Below are 14,615 nucleotides of genomic sequence, written 5' to 3'. Positions count from 1 at the left end.
CAGTCTCATTCCTTGGCGCGTGCTACCACAGGCCTGCTCGGATACCTCCCTCAGGTCACTGCGGCTCTGTATCTCTGTGCCCACAAATAGCATCTCCGGTAAGTCTTTGGATTTGGACTTTCTCCAACCCTTGGTTGCCATACAGGGCGTGAGAAGCCTTGAGAAATAAGATTAATCCCGCCCAGTGGACTCTGGTCTCCTCACATCCTCCAAGCGGCGTCCAGGCCACTCTCACGCAGTGGATTCCCTGGCGGCCACCTGCGGCAGAATCTCCCCAGCGCCTTGCGAGTCGCGGGCTGCGCCAGGGAGCACCCATGAAGGCCCTGCAGAGACTGGTGGGTGGGTCCGCCTTTCGGCGCCTCCGCAGCCGGCCCCTCCTCCGGGGAGGGGGTGGGGACGCGCGGACCGTGCGCGGGCGCAGGTCTTAGGTGCGGAATCGGAGGCCGGTGGACGCGGGGGTGGCCGGGGGCGCCAGAGGCGGGGCGCGGGACACCCGGCGCCGGCGCGGGCAAGGTGCGGATGCGGCGTCCGTTCTGCAGGCGGTGGCGGGACGGGAGGCCCGGAAGCACCTGGAGCGGGGCGTGGGGGGCGAGGGGGGGGTCGACCGCGGAGCAGGGCGCCCGCTCGGTCACCTTCACTCACGCGCTGCCCCCCGCGCGCCGTGCATGAGCCCGCGATTGCCGCGGCCCGCGTGGCGGGGCGCGCGCGGTGGGGGGTGAGGGTGCCCGGCTCCCGAGCGCCCCGCTGCGCGTGCCCTCGCCGCCCCGCCCGGCGCCGCCCGGTGGAACGCCGGCCCAGTGCGCGCGCGCCCCCGTCCGCGCGGCGCCTCCCTGCCCGCCGCCTGCCGGGGCTGCATCCCCACGCCGCCGCCACCGCGGGGGTGATGCAGGGCAGGAGCGGCGGAGCCCGAGACTTCACGAGACTCCACGAAGGTGGCACGCCTAGAGAGCAAGTGCTTGTTTGTAAAGCGGAGTCAAGTGCTTAGGCGACAGCTGAGCCGAAGTGAGCGCTCCCGGGGGCCCGGCTGCGTGGGGTCCCGGGTCTGCAGGACCTGGGGTATCCCTTCCTAAGCATGACCTCGTGGTCCTGGAGCCCTCGAGCAGGCCAGAGCCACCCCCAAGAGGTAGCCTCCCCCGCTTCTGGCTCAGAGTCGCACCCCCGCCGCCTTCCCCAGCTCGCTCCCGCCCGCTTCCCGCCCGCCATGCAGCTCACTGAGCCAACGGGCACTGTGTGCTTGGGGAGTTCTCCGTTTCTTAGGTTGCCCCCCTAGGTGGCAAGCCGCCCTTTGGAGTACCAAGTGTGTGGTGCCTGGATACCTAGGCGGCCCTCTGGGCTGGGGGTAGGCATGGCCAGGTCTGGGTGAGGAAGGCTTGAAGATGAGGGGGAAGGGGTCGAGTCGCCTCCCCGCCTCAGCCCTGGCAAGAGCTGCTCCATCTCCTCCCACGCATGTGCATGTCGGTTTCTTGGGTAACCTCACCGCAGAGCACGCTGGGAGATAAGAGGGGGCCTGCCCACTCTGCTGGAGAAATGTTTCACTGAGGTAAAACATTGGGGTCAGGGTCAAGATAAATACAGGGTCTGAGGAGCTTGCCTTTCATTTCTCTCATTCTCCTTTTTCCCCCTTCCCTCTCTCCCTCCATCCCTCTGCCCCTCACTCTCTTTTACTCCCTCCTTTTTTCCCTCCCTCTCATTCTCCTTCCTTCCCTTCCCTCTCTCCCTCCATCCGTGTCCCCCTCCCCCCTTTTCTTTTTCTTGGTTTTTGGGTCACACCCAGTGGTGCTCAGGGTTTACTTACTGTGCCCTCAGGGATTACTCTTGGCGAACTCTGGAACCCAGGCAGCCGTTACAAGCGCCCTACCTGCTGTACTATGGCTTCTGCCCGCCTTTACTGTTTCATCCTATATATGGTTCCCTGGAGCACTGCCAGGATTGGTGCCTGAGCCCAGAGTGAGGAGTAAACCCTGAACTCTCTCAGATGTGACACAACCTTTCCCCCCACTAAATATTGGAGCTCAGCCCCTGCTGTGACCCCCCTCTTAGGACGTTCTCTTCCCAAACCAGGGCAGGTATGCCCGGGGGCAGCCCGGAAGAGGAGGCTGGGAATTGCTGTCCGTCTCAGAAAATGCTGGTGGGGCCAAGTGAGAGGCTGAGGGAGCACAGTCCTGGACTCAGAGTAGAAGGATTAGGATCCTCTGAGAGCTGCCAGCCGAAGCCCAAGCCCGCGGTGAGGCCCCGCCTCTTCAAAGCCCCTGTTTCCTCATCTGTGAAGTAGAGACAGCATTGCCTGCTCCACGGATGGTGCTCGGTGAGCTCCCACCCAGGAGAGTGGCCGCGGCTTTCCAGTCACCCTGTTTTCTCTCTCCTCAGACTCAGGCCCGGGTCCTGCTCCTGACCATCTGTGCGGCAGGCATTGGGGGCACTTTTCAGTTCGGCTACAATCTCTCCATCATCAATGCCCCGACCTTGGTATGTCCTTCAGTGTCCAGCTGGGTATCTGGCTCTTGCTCATACTTGTCATTCCCAACCACAGGAGGCTGGGTTCCTGGTGTGGGGGCTCCCTCTTGGGGGGCTGGCGTCATGGGCCCATGCCTTGCCCACTCTGGCCTTGATTCCAGTATTACCAGCAAACTGAGTATAAAGTGTATCTCGTGGTTTTCCCACACAGGGTCCTAAGGTGCATTGGAAGATAAACCAAGTGGGTTTTGATCTCACATAGGACGATTTAGAAAGGGCTGAGTGGGACTGGGTAAGGGATGGGGTAGCAATGCAGATTTTGTGTTCTTGGAAGAACTTGGCAGTACTTGGCAGAAGGAGCAGTCATGGGGTCCAGGAGAAAAGAGGCATACGAGGGTGTGATGGCCTATGGTTGGTGGGGGGCACAGCCAGTGTGTGGCGACCTTCCAGGGCAGAAGCCCCCAGAGCAAACCCCTCTACCTCTTCTGCCTCCTCTGGTGCCCTGAGAGTGCTCCCCAGAGGCTTAGACCAATGGAACTAGTCAGATTGGCCCCATTCAGGGCCAGAAGCAAGGGGACAGGGGTGACAGTGGGGACAATGGGGACTGGCCAGCAGCAGACCCCAGGACACACTGTTGCGGAGAGAGTGAGACTGTGGCAGGTACGCAGGAGGGTTTGTTCTGCCCGTGCCTGGGCTGGGGAGCAGCGTTGCTCAGGGCCCCGCCTGCTGTGCAGAGGCAGAGCTCCTCCTCGGGGAGCGGGGAGCCCCCCTAAGCTGCCTGATGTCTCTGTCCACAGCCCATTCAGGAGTTCATCAATGGGACGTGGCAGGCGCGGACGGGCCGGCCCCCGCCCGAGCACCTGCTGCTGCTCGTGTGGTCCATCATCGTGTCTCTGTACCCGCTGGGGGGCTTCTTGGGGGCGCTGTTTTCCGGACCCTTGGCCGTTGTCCTAGGAAGGTATGTGCTTCTGTGTACCCCGAAGGGCTCCACAGGCCGAGGACTGTGGGAGGAGGAAGCGGCTAGCCGACTCCCGGGCTCTTGACTTGGCCTGGCTTTCACATGCGAGTTGTGTCAGCCCATTCGGCACTGCATGGCCGGGCTGAGGACTAGATACTCCTCCGCGCTGCGTGCTGGGGTGGCTTCCCACCCAAGACACAGTCACGCTTCCCAGCAGACCTGGATTCGGTAGAACAGAATGCTGTGTATTGGGGACTCCTGGTCCCGCATCTGTCAGCCTTTAACAGACATTCTCTCCCAGAGGGGTTGGGGGGCTTTCTTCCCCCACTTTGTATCCAAGTGAGGACATTCTCGGGTGGTAATGAAGAGACTGATGATGCTGTCTGACTTCATAAAAATTAGTAAAAACTGGCCAGAGATATGGTACAGTGGGATGGGCACTTGTCTTGCATGTAGCTGACCTGAGTTCTATCCCCAGCATCCCATACGGTCCCCTGAGCCTGCCAGGAGTGATCCCTGAAAGCCGAGAGCCAGGAGTAAGCTCGGAGCATCACAGGGTGTGACCTGTTACCGCCCCCAAAATAAAACAAAAGAAAAATGGATAAAAGACATTAGGTCTAGGGGCTGGAGCGATAGCACAGCGGGTAGGGTGTTTGCCTTGCATGCAGCCGATCTGAGTTCGATTCCCAGCATCCCATATGGTCCCCTGAGCACCGCCAGGAGTAATTCCTGAGTGCAGAGCCAGGAGTAACCCCTGTGCATTGCTGGGTGTGACCCAAAAAGAAAAAAAAATTGGGCCTAAAAGAGGGTGAGGGTGACCCCCGCTGAGCACACATGTAGTCACAAAACCCAAGAGTCCCCCCCACATCCTCCCCACCCCCCCAGGAGCTCCACAGCAACAAAGAAGGGAAGGGGCAAATGCAAAACAGAAACCACAGGGCAGAAGCTTTACCCTGGCGCTCAAGGAGAGTGCCATCTGACCCGCAAGGAGATGCCAGGCCACAGATGTCCTTTCCCCGGGAGAGAGGGAATGAGAGAGAGAGTCAACTCTGCTGGGGGAGGAGTGGGAGTGTGCCCCCATTCCTGAGTGAGGACAGGCCTGGGCTGAGATGCTTTGACCCAGCGCACACAGCCGACCTAATCCCGGATGTTGGACTTACAGAGAGGTGTCCCTGGGGAGAATGTCTCCGACCTGAACCCGAACTTCTCTTCCTTGTGTCCCGCTTTCCCCAAGGAAGAAGTCCCTGCTGGTGAATAACGGCCTCGTGGCAACTGCAGCGGTCCTGTTTGGCTTCAGCCGCAGAGCAGGCTCCTTCGAAATGATCATTCTGGGAAGACTGCTCGTGGGGATCAGTGCAGGTATGGGGGGCTCTGTTTCTGCTCACGCACATCTCCCCTTGGTTACCTTCATGCACCGATTTTCTTTATTCCCTTGACATTTTTCAGTCATGCCCTCCTTTGCTGGCCAGTCGGTTTTAACAATGCTGGCATCAAGACGCATATAACCAGACAATTAAAGTGGATCCAAGCAGTATCCAGGGAGCAGTAGTCCTGAGGGTAGGGCACTTGCCTTGCACCTGGCTGACCCAGGTTTGATCTCCAACACCACATATGGCCCTCCGAGCCCTGCCAGGAGTGATCCCTGAGTGCAGAGTCGGGAGTAGGCCTGCACACTGTCAAGTGAAGCCGCCAAACCAAAGAGGAGGCGGGGGAGAGGCAAATAAAGACAATACAAAAGATCAGTGGGTGTAGAAATTGAGAGTTCGACAGGAGAGGGGACACATCCACAAACTGCACTGCCCGAGGCCCTGCATGTGAATGACTCTAAGCCCTGAGCTGTTGGCAGCCACAGCATAAAGGCGGCTTGGAGCTGTGCTCAGATCAGCCACACCAGCCTTTTGGACAGATGCCTCCGTTCCTGGGCCTTGTGGTGGGAGGGCGCACAGTTTTGAGGGCCTCTGCCTGAGCTTTCAGAGGTTTCCATACACAGGTCCCCCCATCTCCTGTTTCCTCCCGTCCCTGGAGCCAGGCGTTGGTGTCTGTAACAGTCATCTAAAACCGTGGCTTCAAGCCACCAGCATTTGTTATCTCACCGTTTCTGTGGGTCAAGAATGAGGAGTCTCTTAGCTGGGAGGTCCTGGCATAGGAGGCTGCAGCCGGCAGTGCCTGAGGCTTGGCTAGGGCTGGTGATCGCAGAGTCCTGTGGCTTGCTATAGACAGAGCTTGACCATCACTGGTGCATTAGGCTGTATGGCTGCTTTAGCCTCCTCACAACATGGAGGCCCACATCCCTGGAGTCAGTGATCAGAGAAACAAACATGAGCAAAGGGTGCCAGGAGGAAGTTCCTACACTTTTTATGACTAGTCTGAGAAATCAAACACCTTCAGTTTTTTTTTTGGGGGGGGGGCTATAGTTGTCACACGTGGTGGTGCTCAGAGGTTACTCCTGGTTCTCCATTCAGGAATCACTCCTGGTGATGCTCAGGGGACCATATGGGATGCTGGGGATCGAGCATGGGTTGGCTGTGTGCAAGGCAAGAGCCCTACCTGCTGTACTATCACTCCGGCCCCCAGATGCTCCGAGGTTTGCCATTCTGTTACAGCTCACACTTTAGGGAAAGGGTACCAGGTCAGATTTTATCTCTGTACCTCAAGTACCCTGGGCTGGAGCAATAGCACAGTGGGTTTGTCTTGCACGCAGCCAACCTGGGTTTGATTCCTCCATCCCTCTCAGAGAGCCCAGCAAGCTGCCAAGAGTATTCTACCCGCACGACAGAGCCTGGCAAGCTCTTTGTGGCGTATTCGACATGCCAAAAACAGTAACAACAAGTCTCACAATGGAGATGTTACTGGTGCCCACTCAAGCAAATTGATGAACAATGGGAGGATAGTGCTACCCTAAGTACCCTAAATGCTTGTAGGAAGATAGGGGTGCCTTGGAGACCATTTCAGCTGTCATTGTAAGCCATCTTCCTCCTGGCGCCTTCTATCCCGTGGTCTTAGAGGGAGGTAGACCCTGCTGAGAGCTGCCTCCTACCCCCGGGTCAGAGAGGTGGATTGAGCAGGGGGTGTGATCCCTCAAAGTCTGCAGCTTTCTTAGCGGCACCATCTGAGGCGGGGCGTGGACAGATCCAGTTCTGTTTGCCTGTGGCCTCCCTGGGGTAAGGGAGTAGGAAGCAGCAGCAGTGGGAGGAGGCCAGTGAAAACATAGACATGAGCTGGGATAGCAGGTAGCCCCTGGGTGCTGTCCTGCGCTTGGGAACCTTGGTGTTCATGTGGTGCAGGGGTCAGGATGGGGCTGCTCTGAGGGAGATTCTCTCTCTCTCTCTCTGTCTCTCTCTCTCTGTCTCTCTCTCTCTGTCTTGGGAGTAGACTTGGGGCCTAACTGCCCTGCAGGGGAGGAGGTGGAGGAGCACCCCTTGGGCCCAGATCCTATATGGCCGAGGGTTGGTTTTGATAGGCAGGCCGGGGCCGCGCAGCCCAGGTGGCCTCCAGCTGCTTCTGTTGTCCCCGCATGCAGGTGTGAGCATGAACATCCAGCCCATTTACCTGGGGGAGAGCGCCCCCAAGGAGCTGCGGGGAACAGCAGCCATGAGCTCGGCCGTCTTTGCTTCCCTGGGGGTCATGATGGGCCAGGTGGTGGGACTCAGGTAAGAGTGCTCCCCGCTCCCCATCAGTGTTCCCCGAGTGCTCAGAGTCACTCCAGGCATCGACTTCGGCTGGGGTGCTAGTAAAGGCCCTTCTTTGTTTAAAGCTCACCCTTATCTACCAGGCAGATCAAGGCATTACTTCTTTGTATTGTGGTGTGTCCATCTGGCCAATCCACAGTGTTTGTCTCTCACACTTTGGTGTTGAATTACCCCGTACCATTCCTCTAGATTAGGGCGCAAAGGGCAGGTCTTGTCAGCTGAAAGGATGAGGTTTGGGGCTTTATTCATTGGTTTTGGGACTACACCCAGCAGTGCTCAGAGCTTACTTGTATTCAGGGATCTCTTCTAGCAGGCTCAGGGGACCATGTGGGGTGCTAAGGATTCGAACCTGGTTTGGCCACATGTGAGGCAAGTGTCCTGTGTGCTTTACTATGACTCTAGCCCCAGGGTTTTGGCTTTTAAAGGGGAGTATGGCCTGTCCTTCCAGAAAAGAGCAGAGGTGGAGGCCCGCCTTGGAAAGAGGGGCTGCTGAGGACACCGAGGGCCTTGCTCTGCCATTCCTTGGGCCCCCACCCAGTGGGAGAGCTCTCGTTGCCTCGGAGGCCCTCTGTCCTTATGAGGGCAGGCTCAGACGTCAGGGCTGTTGTGGGGATTCTCTGGCCTGGCCCCCCTCTGTCTCCCCAGGGAGCTCCTGGGTGGTCCACACTCCTGGCCCCTGCTGCTGGCCAGCTGCTCAGTGCCTGGGGTGCTCCAGATGGTCTCCCTGCCCCTGCTTCCAGAGAGCCCGCGCTACCTCCTTATTGACCGCGGAGACACCGAGGCCTGCCTGGCAGGTGAGTCTCTGATGGGGACCCTGAGCAGGGTTGACCGGGGCCTTTCCTAACCAGAGAATATGGGTCTCTTCTTGGGTTTCGTGGATCACGAAAAGGCTTCCATCTCCTTTGGGAGTCAATGTCAGTACCCACCCACCCATGCCCTCAAAATACGTGACTGGATGTGAAGGTGATCAGGTGGTGCCATCTCTGACTCCAGGGTTGATGCAGCTGATCTGGCTGGCGGGGCGGGTGTCCTTTCCTTCCCCACTGCTCCATGTGCCACCCCCGCCCTGAAGCTGCACGTTTGGTCCAAGATAATGGTCTTCCTTGAATGCAGACAAACTATTTTTAGGTTAAGGGTATATGTGTAGGGGCTGGAGTGATAGCACAGTGGGTAGGGCGTTTGCCTTGCACGCAGCTGACCCGGGTTCGATTCCCAGCATCCCATATGGTCCCCTGAGCACCGCCAGGGGTAATTCCTGAGTGCAGAGCCAGGAGTAATCCCTGTGCATTGCCAGGTGTGACCCAAAAAGCAAAAAAAAAAGGGGGGGTATATGTGTTGTCCTATTTCCTTGCTAAGTCCTCCAAACAAGCTTCCAATTAAAAAAATTTTTTTTGAGTGATGACTCCTGGAGGTGCTCAGAGCTTACTCCTGCTTCTGCGCTCAGAGATAACTTCTGGCAGGGCTCAGGATACCATGTGGTGCCAGAGGTCAACCCCCTGTACAGTCTCTCCATCCCCTCAGAACTCTTTATCGAGGTTTTGTCCTAAGGGCCAGGACAACAGAACGGAAGAGACTTAGCTCTTGTCACCTTTGAATCCCAGGGTGGTGTAGAGAAAGAACCCCCCCATACTCGTGTAAGATGAAACACCGTGTAAGGTAGGCCAGAATGATGGTGCAATGGGCAAGGAACTTGCTTTGCATGTGGCCAACCTGGGATCGATCATCTCAGCACTTCATAAGTCCTCTTAGCCCCACCAGAAGTGACCTTGGAGCACAGAGGCCAGGCATAAGTTCTGAGCGTGGTTAGTGTGGCCCTAAACCAAAAAGCAATAAAAAGAAACACCACGTAAGAAATATCATGGGCCAGTGCCAACTGGGTACCAATGTCTTCCTCTGCTCTCTCTGGCTACAGTAATGAATCTCAAGGCGTTAGTCCCCTAATCCCTGGCTTATAAACAGTAGTCACTGAGTCTGCTTCTCACCCATTCTGGGCTGCTGTTCCTCTCTGCCCTGTGGTGCTGGGCTCAGCTGTACACTCAGTCTGGTTGGTTTAGGCAGAAGCAGTTCAGCAATGCCTCTCATTTTTTCTTTTTCTATTTTTTTTTTTTTGCTACACCTGGCTGTGCTCAGGACTTACTCCTGGTCCTGTGCTCAGGGATTACTCCTGGTGGGGCTCAGGGGACCACATGGGGTGCTGGGGACTGAATCTGGGTCGGCTGTGTGCTAGGCAAGTGCCCTGCCCGCTGCACTATCTCTCCAGCCCCTGCTACCAACACGCTAGCCCGGGTGTCTGTTACTAGGATGACAGCAGAGGCACAGGAAAGCCAATGCAGCTGCACAGCAGTTTCCAAACCTTTGGCTCCCTCTTGCACCCGTGAACATCCTGTTAGCCAAACTAAGCCACAGCGTTGAAGCCACAGTCAAAGGGTGGGGAATTCGATGGCACATTCCCTCAGGTGGCAAGGGGTGGATTTAAGGAGGTCTGAAGATCAAAGCGTTCTGAAACCCTCATCTCAGCTCGCCATAGCGGCCACATTACTATGCACACCCCTCTCCTGTAGAGAGCACTGAGCCGTGCCATCCTGGGACATGCCCCTCACCTGGAGAGTCTCAGCTGACAGTGGTTTCAGGCTGGAAGTCCGGGTTTTCTTCTTTTCTTGAATTTTGGCTTTCCCAACAGTGCTGGGACCCAGGACCACTCCCTGTGGTGGGTCGGGGGTCAAGGGGTGTCAGGGAATGATTCATGGCAGCTACTCTACTCCTTTGTGTTATCTCCCTGAGCCTTAAATTTAGCTCAGGACCATTTTTCATTAAGATTATGTTGAGGGGCTGGAGTGATAGCACAGCAGGTAGGGCGTTTGCCTTGCACGCGGCAGACCCGGGTTAATTCCCAGCATCCCATATGGTCCCCCAAGCATGGCCAGGAGTAATTCCTGAGTGCATGAACCAGGAGTAACCCCTTGTGCATTGCTGGGTGTGACCCCCCCCCAAAAAAAAGCAAAAAAAAAAAAGAAAGATTATGTTGAGTATATAATATATATATGTATTTATTTTTTGCTTTCTGAGTCACACCCGGCGATGCTCAGGGGTTACTCCTGGCTCTGCAGTCAGGAATTACTCCTGGTGGTGCTGTGGGAACCATATGGGATGCTGGGAATCGAACCCGGGTCGGCCATGTGAAGGCAAATGCCCTACCCGCTGTGTTATCGCTCCAGCCCCTATATGTACTTTTTCTTGGTCTAGAGTCCTGAAAGGTAAAAATGAACATCTTCTTCCCCTCTAAAACTCAATAATGGTTCCTGAAACCCAGGCATTTTTGGAAATGACGCACTTAAAAAAAAAAAAAGGGTGAGGTTTCAGAAAATAGCCGCTGATCACGGCAGTGCTGAATCACTCTGAACTCTAGAGGGCGCTCCAGCCCATGACGTTCTCAGCTTGCTTTGCCTTCCACATATCCTTCCTTTCCCATCCTTTTCCTTGCACACTGAACAGTGTGTGGGAAATGTGCCACTTTACATGGCAGACGACCTACACCTCTTTTGCCCGGGCCTACAGAACTTTGTCATTAACAATATGAATTTGGGGGCTGGAGTGATACCACAGTGGGTAGGGCGCTTGCCTTGCATGCGGCCGGGTTTGGTCCCCTGCACTGTATGTATATGAGCCCTGCCAGGAGTGATCCCTGACCACAGAGTCAGGAGTAAGTTCTGAGCACTGACAGCTGTGGTCCAAAACAAAAACAAAAAATGCTGTGAATTTTCCAAGTATTTGATTAGTACTGAGAACCACACCCACAATGCTTTGTGAGACATTTTTCTCTCAAGACTAATTATTGGAATGTTGGGGTGTGTCAGGCTGCTGGAGCTAACACCGTAAGGCCCTAAGAGCCCCCCTTTCCAGCCTTGAAAGTGTGGGGCACTGATTTAAGCTCCACTTTTGATATAATTTTTACCAACTCCTTGACTCACTGGCAATCATTGCTTTTAGGTGGTAACTGAAACTTGTCTTGCTATCTGGAGAGGTTAGAGAGGAGTAAAAGTTGTGTCTGTTTTTAATTAAACCAACCTAGAACTTTCTGGAATAAGTTCAATTTATTTATTTTTGGTTTGGGGGCCACACCTGGCGGTGCTCAGGACTTACTCCTGACTCTGCAATCCTGGGTCATTCCTGGCCAGGTTGGGTGGGAGGTGGGGTGGGCTAGTATATGTGACCCAGGATCAAACCCAGGTCAGCTGTGTGCAAGGAAAGTGGCTGACCTATCTCTCTGGCCCCTGGAATAATTTAATTAGCTTCTTGTTCCCTCTGTAGGTCTTTCTTGAGTCCAAGTAGCCTTGTTTTTAATACTCAGCTTCGAAACTCAGCCAAAAGCAACCAGCTCTTGCTCTCCGCACTGGGAGCTCCCTTCAGCCAAGACCCAGAAGTTCATTAGGTGTGTTAGGCTCCTGCCCTACAGGCTCGGACTTTTATCTCCCCAGGCCTCTGCCTGCTCCTAGCAGTCCTAGATATGTCGGCCGTGGTTTGGTGTTTCTGTCTAACAACCATATCATCTCAAGCCGAGGGGGAAATGGCTTAGCTCTGCCATCTGCCAGTTCTGAGGTGTTGGGAGTCTGCCTAGTGGCTGGCTCATCTTGGTCACACACGCAGGTCAGTTCTAAAGGGACAGGCAAATGGCCTTCATTGTGATGAGAAGAACAAGGCTTTGGAAGCAGGATTTATTCATTCCCACCGGATGCACCTAGCTGAGCTGAGAATTCCCCTGTTCTTTTAAACTGGGCCCAGAACGAAGACCGAACAGGGAATCGATGCTTCATTAGCCCCACGTACTCAGTGAAATGTCCCCTTTGAAACGCAAGATTAAAGGCCCCAACGGGTGGCCTGGGGGAACCTAGCCTCGGGTGAGAGCGCAGGAGGGGAGACGGGGGACACCCCGAGAAAGCCCCGCTAAGGGAGGGGAGCACAAGGGGCTGGGGGGCGCCGCGGGAAGGGGGCCCGGGAGGAGGCATTCGGCCTGGCCCCTAGTCTGGCCTGGGGGACCAGCAGCTCTGCCCCCTCTCCCGGCCAGCGCTGCGGCGGCTGAGGGGCTCGGCGGACGTGGCGGACGAGCTGGCGGAACTGCAGGAGGAGCGCTCGGCCTGCCACTGCCTGCGTGCGCGGCGGCCCTGGGAGCTGCTCGGGGACCGAGAGCTGCGGAGGCAGGTGCTGAGCCTTGTGGTGCTGGGCAGCTCCATGGCGCTGTGCGGGAACGACACGGTGAGGCGGCGCTCGCTGGGTGGGCCGGGGAGGGGGCGGCGGGCAGCCCGGCCCGCAGCTGCCCCCAGCGCCGCCTCGCCCGCCCCCGCAGGTCTACGCCTACGCCTCCTCCGTGTTCTGGGAGGCCGGGATCCCCCAGGACAAGATCCAGTACGCCATCGTGGGCACCGGCAGCTGTGAGCTGCTCACTTCGTGTGTCAGCGTGAGTCTGCCCCCCCCTCCCCCCCGCTGCTGCCTGGGGCGGGGGCGCTGACCCTCTTAGGACATCACTGTTGGTGTGGAGACGGGCTGAAGTGGAGCGCACAGCCCCCGTCCCCCTCTCTCTATCCCCAACCCCTCGTGCTGGCCACGCAGCTACCCAGGGTCCCCCTTAGTCGGAGCCCCCCCTGCTCCCTGCCCCCACCCCCTTCCACCTGGTTCCCCAGCCCCAGGGGCAGCTCTTGAGTCTCTCGCCCTTGCAGTGTGTGGTCATCGAGAGGGTGGGCCGGCGAGTGCTACTGATCGGGGGCTACAGCCTGATGGCCTGCTGGGGCAGCGTCTTCACGTTGGCCCTGTGCCTGCAGGTAGCTGGGGGCAGGGGGAGAGGAGGGAGGGAGCGCCCCCGGGGGCGTGGCAGCTGCGCCCCTCACGGCCTCTGCCCTCCTCCGCAGAGCGCCAGCCCCAGCATGTCGTACCTAGCCATGTGCTGTGTCTTTGCCTTCATCCTCAGCTTTGGCATTGGCCCAGGTGAGTGGCCCTGCGGCCGCGCTGACCTGCCTGTGACCGAGTGGGTGGGTGGCGGGCTGCACGGGAAGGCGGGGCGGCCGTGTCAAGCCCTTAGCCCAGCCCACCTGGATGGAGGCTACTGGGACAGACCGGGCCACATCCCCACCCCAAAACTGAGGACCAGGGGTGGGAAAAGCCGAGCAGGGAGCCTGCAGGCAGCCTCCGTCCCCACCCCTCCTTCCAGCCGGAGTGACGGGGATCCTGGCCACGGAGCTGTTCGACCAGATGGCCCGGCCTGCGGCCTCCATGATCTCCGGGGCGCTGCTGTGGCTCATGCTCTTCCTGGTGGGGCTGGGCTTTCCCTTCCTCATGGTAGGTTTGCCCTCCCGGCCCTGCCTTCTGGCGTGTCCCAACAGGAGGTCTCTCCTGGGGAGGCAGGTCAGGGTGGTGACAGAGAGGGACAAAGCCTTCAGTTGGCCTTGGCAGGGGCCTGCTGCTTGGGGACTGGGTGGGGCCACACCCAGTCTTGGGGTCTCCTGCCCCCACAGGAAGGCTTGTCCCAGTTCCTCTATGTGCCTTTCATCTGTGTCTGTATCGGTGCCGCCCTCTACACTGGCTTCTTCCTGCCCGAGACCAAAGGCAAAACCTTCCTGGAGATCTCTGAGGACCTGCAGAGGCTGGACTCTGCCAGGCGGCGGGGCCAGGGCCTGCTGGGCAAGGGCCCCGAAATCCTCTCGTCCACGGAGCTCTAGGGCTAACCGTGGCTGCTCTGCTCGTCCCTGCCTGCGACGCTCACGGCCCTTCTCGCCTCCTCTTGCTCCTGGGGACTCATTGAACCAGAACTCATTAGGCACCTGCCAGACGCAGGCTGGATGCCAGGTGCCAATCAGTGGGGTGCCTGAGAGATGAGATCCACAGGGTTTAACCTCTCAAAAACGGAGCTCCAGGGGCCAGGGAGAGAGTTCACAAGGCGGAGCACACCGGACAAGGAGGAGACCCCAACTTTGATTCCCGGCACCGCAAGGCCTCCCCCATGTCACTGGAACGGTCCTGAGCGCCATCGGGCATGTGATCCTGAGCACTGTCAGGCTGGGGACTGCCAGGTGCAGTCCCCTATTAAAAAACAAACACCCAAGAACATCACCACAAACTTGGGGAAATGCAGCAGCTTAAGATATCGAGGGTGTGAAGTATGCGAGTCCTGGGAACTGACGGAGTTTGATGGAGATAGGCGAGTAGGGGCAGCAGACAAGGATTTTCTAAGGAACTGATTTTTTTGAAATCAGCTTTGAGGTTTAATACATGTGTACAGTTTACATACAGTGAGTTACATCAACCTCTCAAGTATACATCTCAAGAGTTTTGACAGCTGCCCATGAAATCACCACAGTCAAGGCTGAACATTCACGTTATCCAGAAGGCTCCCTCAGACCTTTTGCCACCACTAGCCACCCCATCCCAGCACAGCCCCTGGGAGCCCTTTACCTGCTTTCTTTCATACAGTTTAGGTACCTTTAGGTCCTGCTCAAGTGCATGTGTGTCTGATGTTGGTCCAGATC

At 57.3% G+C, this 14,615-nt stretch overlaps 1 protein-coding gene across 2 annotated transcripts; it reads left to right on the top strand.

Moving 5' to 3' along the window:
• Positions 1-13,956, top strand: SLC2A11 (solute carrier family 2 member 11). 2 transcript variants are annotated; one of them, XM_056120621.1, is made up of 12 exons: positions 1-335; positions 2,368-2,466; positions 3,252-3,412; positions 4,647-4,771; positions 6,933-7,062; positions 7,747-7,895; positions 12,164-12,351; positions 12,443-12,553; positions 12,813-12,914; positions 13,002-13,077; positions 13,301-13,428; positions 13,605-13,956. In XM_056120621.1, exons 1-12 carry the CDS (start codon positions 315-317, stop codon positions 13,806-13,808), a joined length of 1,494 nt encoding a protein of 497 aa, XP_055976596.1. In that variant the 5' UTR covers positions 1-314; the 3' UTR covers positions 13,809-13,956. The 2 variants fall into 2 exon arrangements, with proteins under 2 accessions (XP_055976596.1, XP_055976595.1); XM_056120620.1 differs by lacking the exon at positions 1-335 and adding an exon at positions 2,059-2,224 and having other exon boundaries at positions 2,374-2,466.
• Positions 13,957-14,615: the final 659 nt, after the last annotated feature.

Source organism: Sorex fumeus, unplaced genomic scaffold, assembly GCF_029834395.1.
Source record: "Sorex fumeus unplaced genomic scaffold, SorFum_2.1 ptg000043l, whole genome shotgun sequence".
Lineage (NCBI taxonomy): Eukaryota > Metazoa > Chordata > Mammalia > Eulipotyphla > Soricidae > Sorex > Sorex fumeus.
The sequence above is the reverse complement of the archived record's forward strand: the minus strand, read 5'-3'. Positions and strand labels throughout refer to the sequence as shown.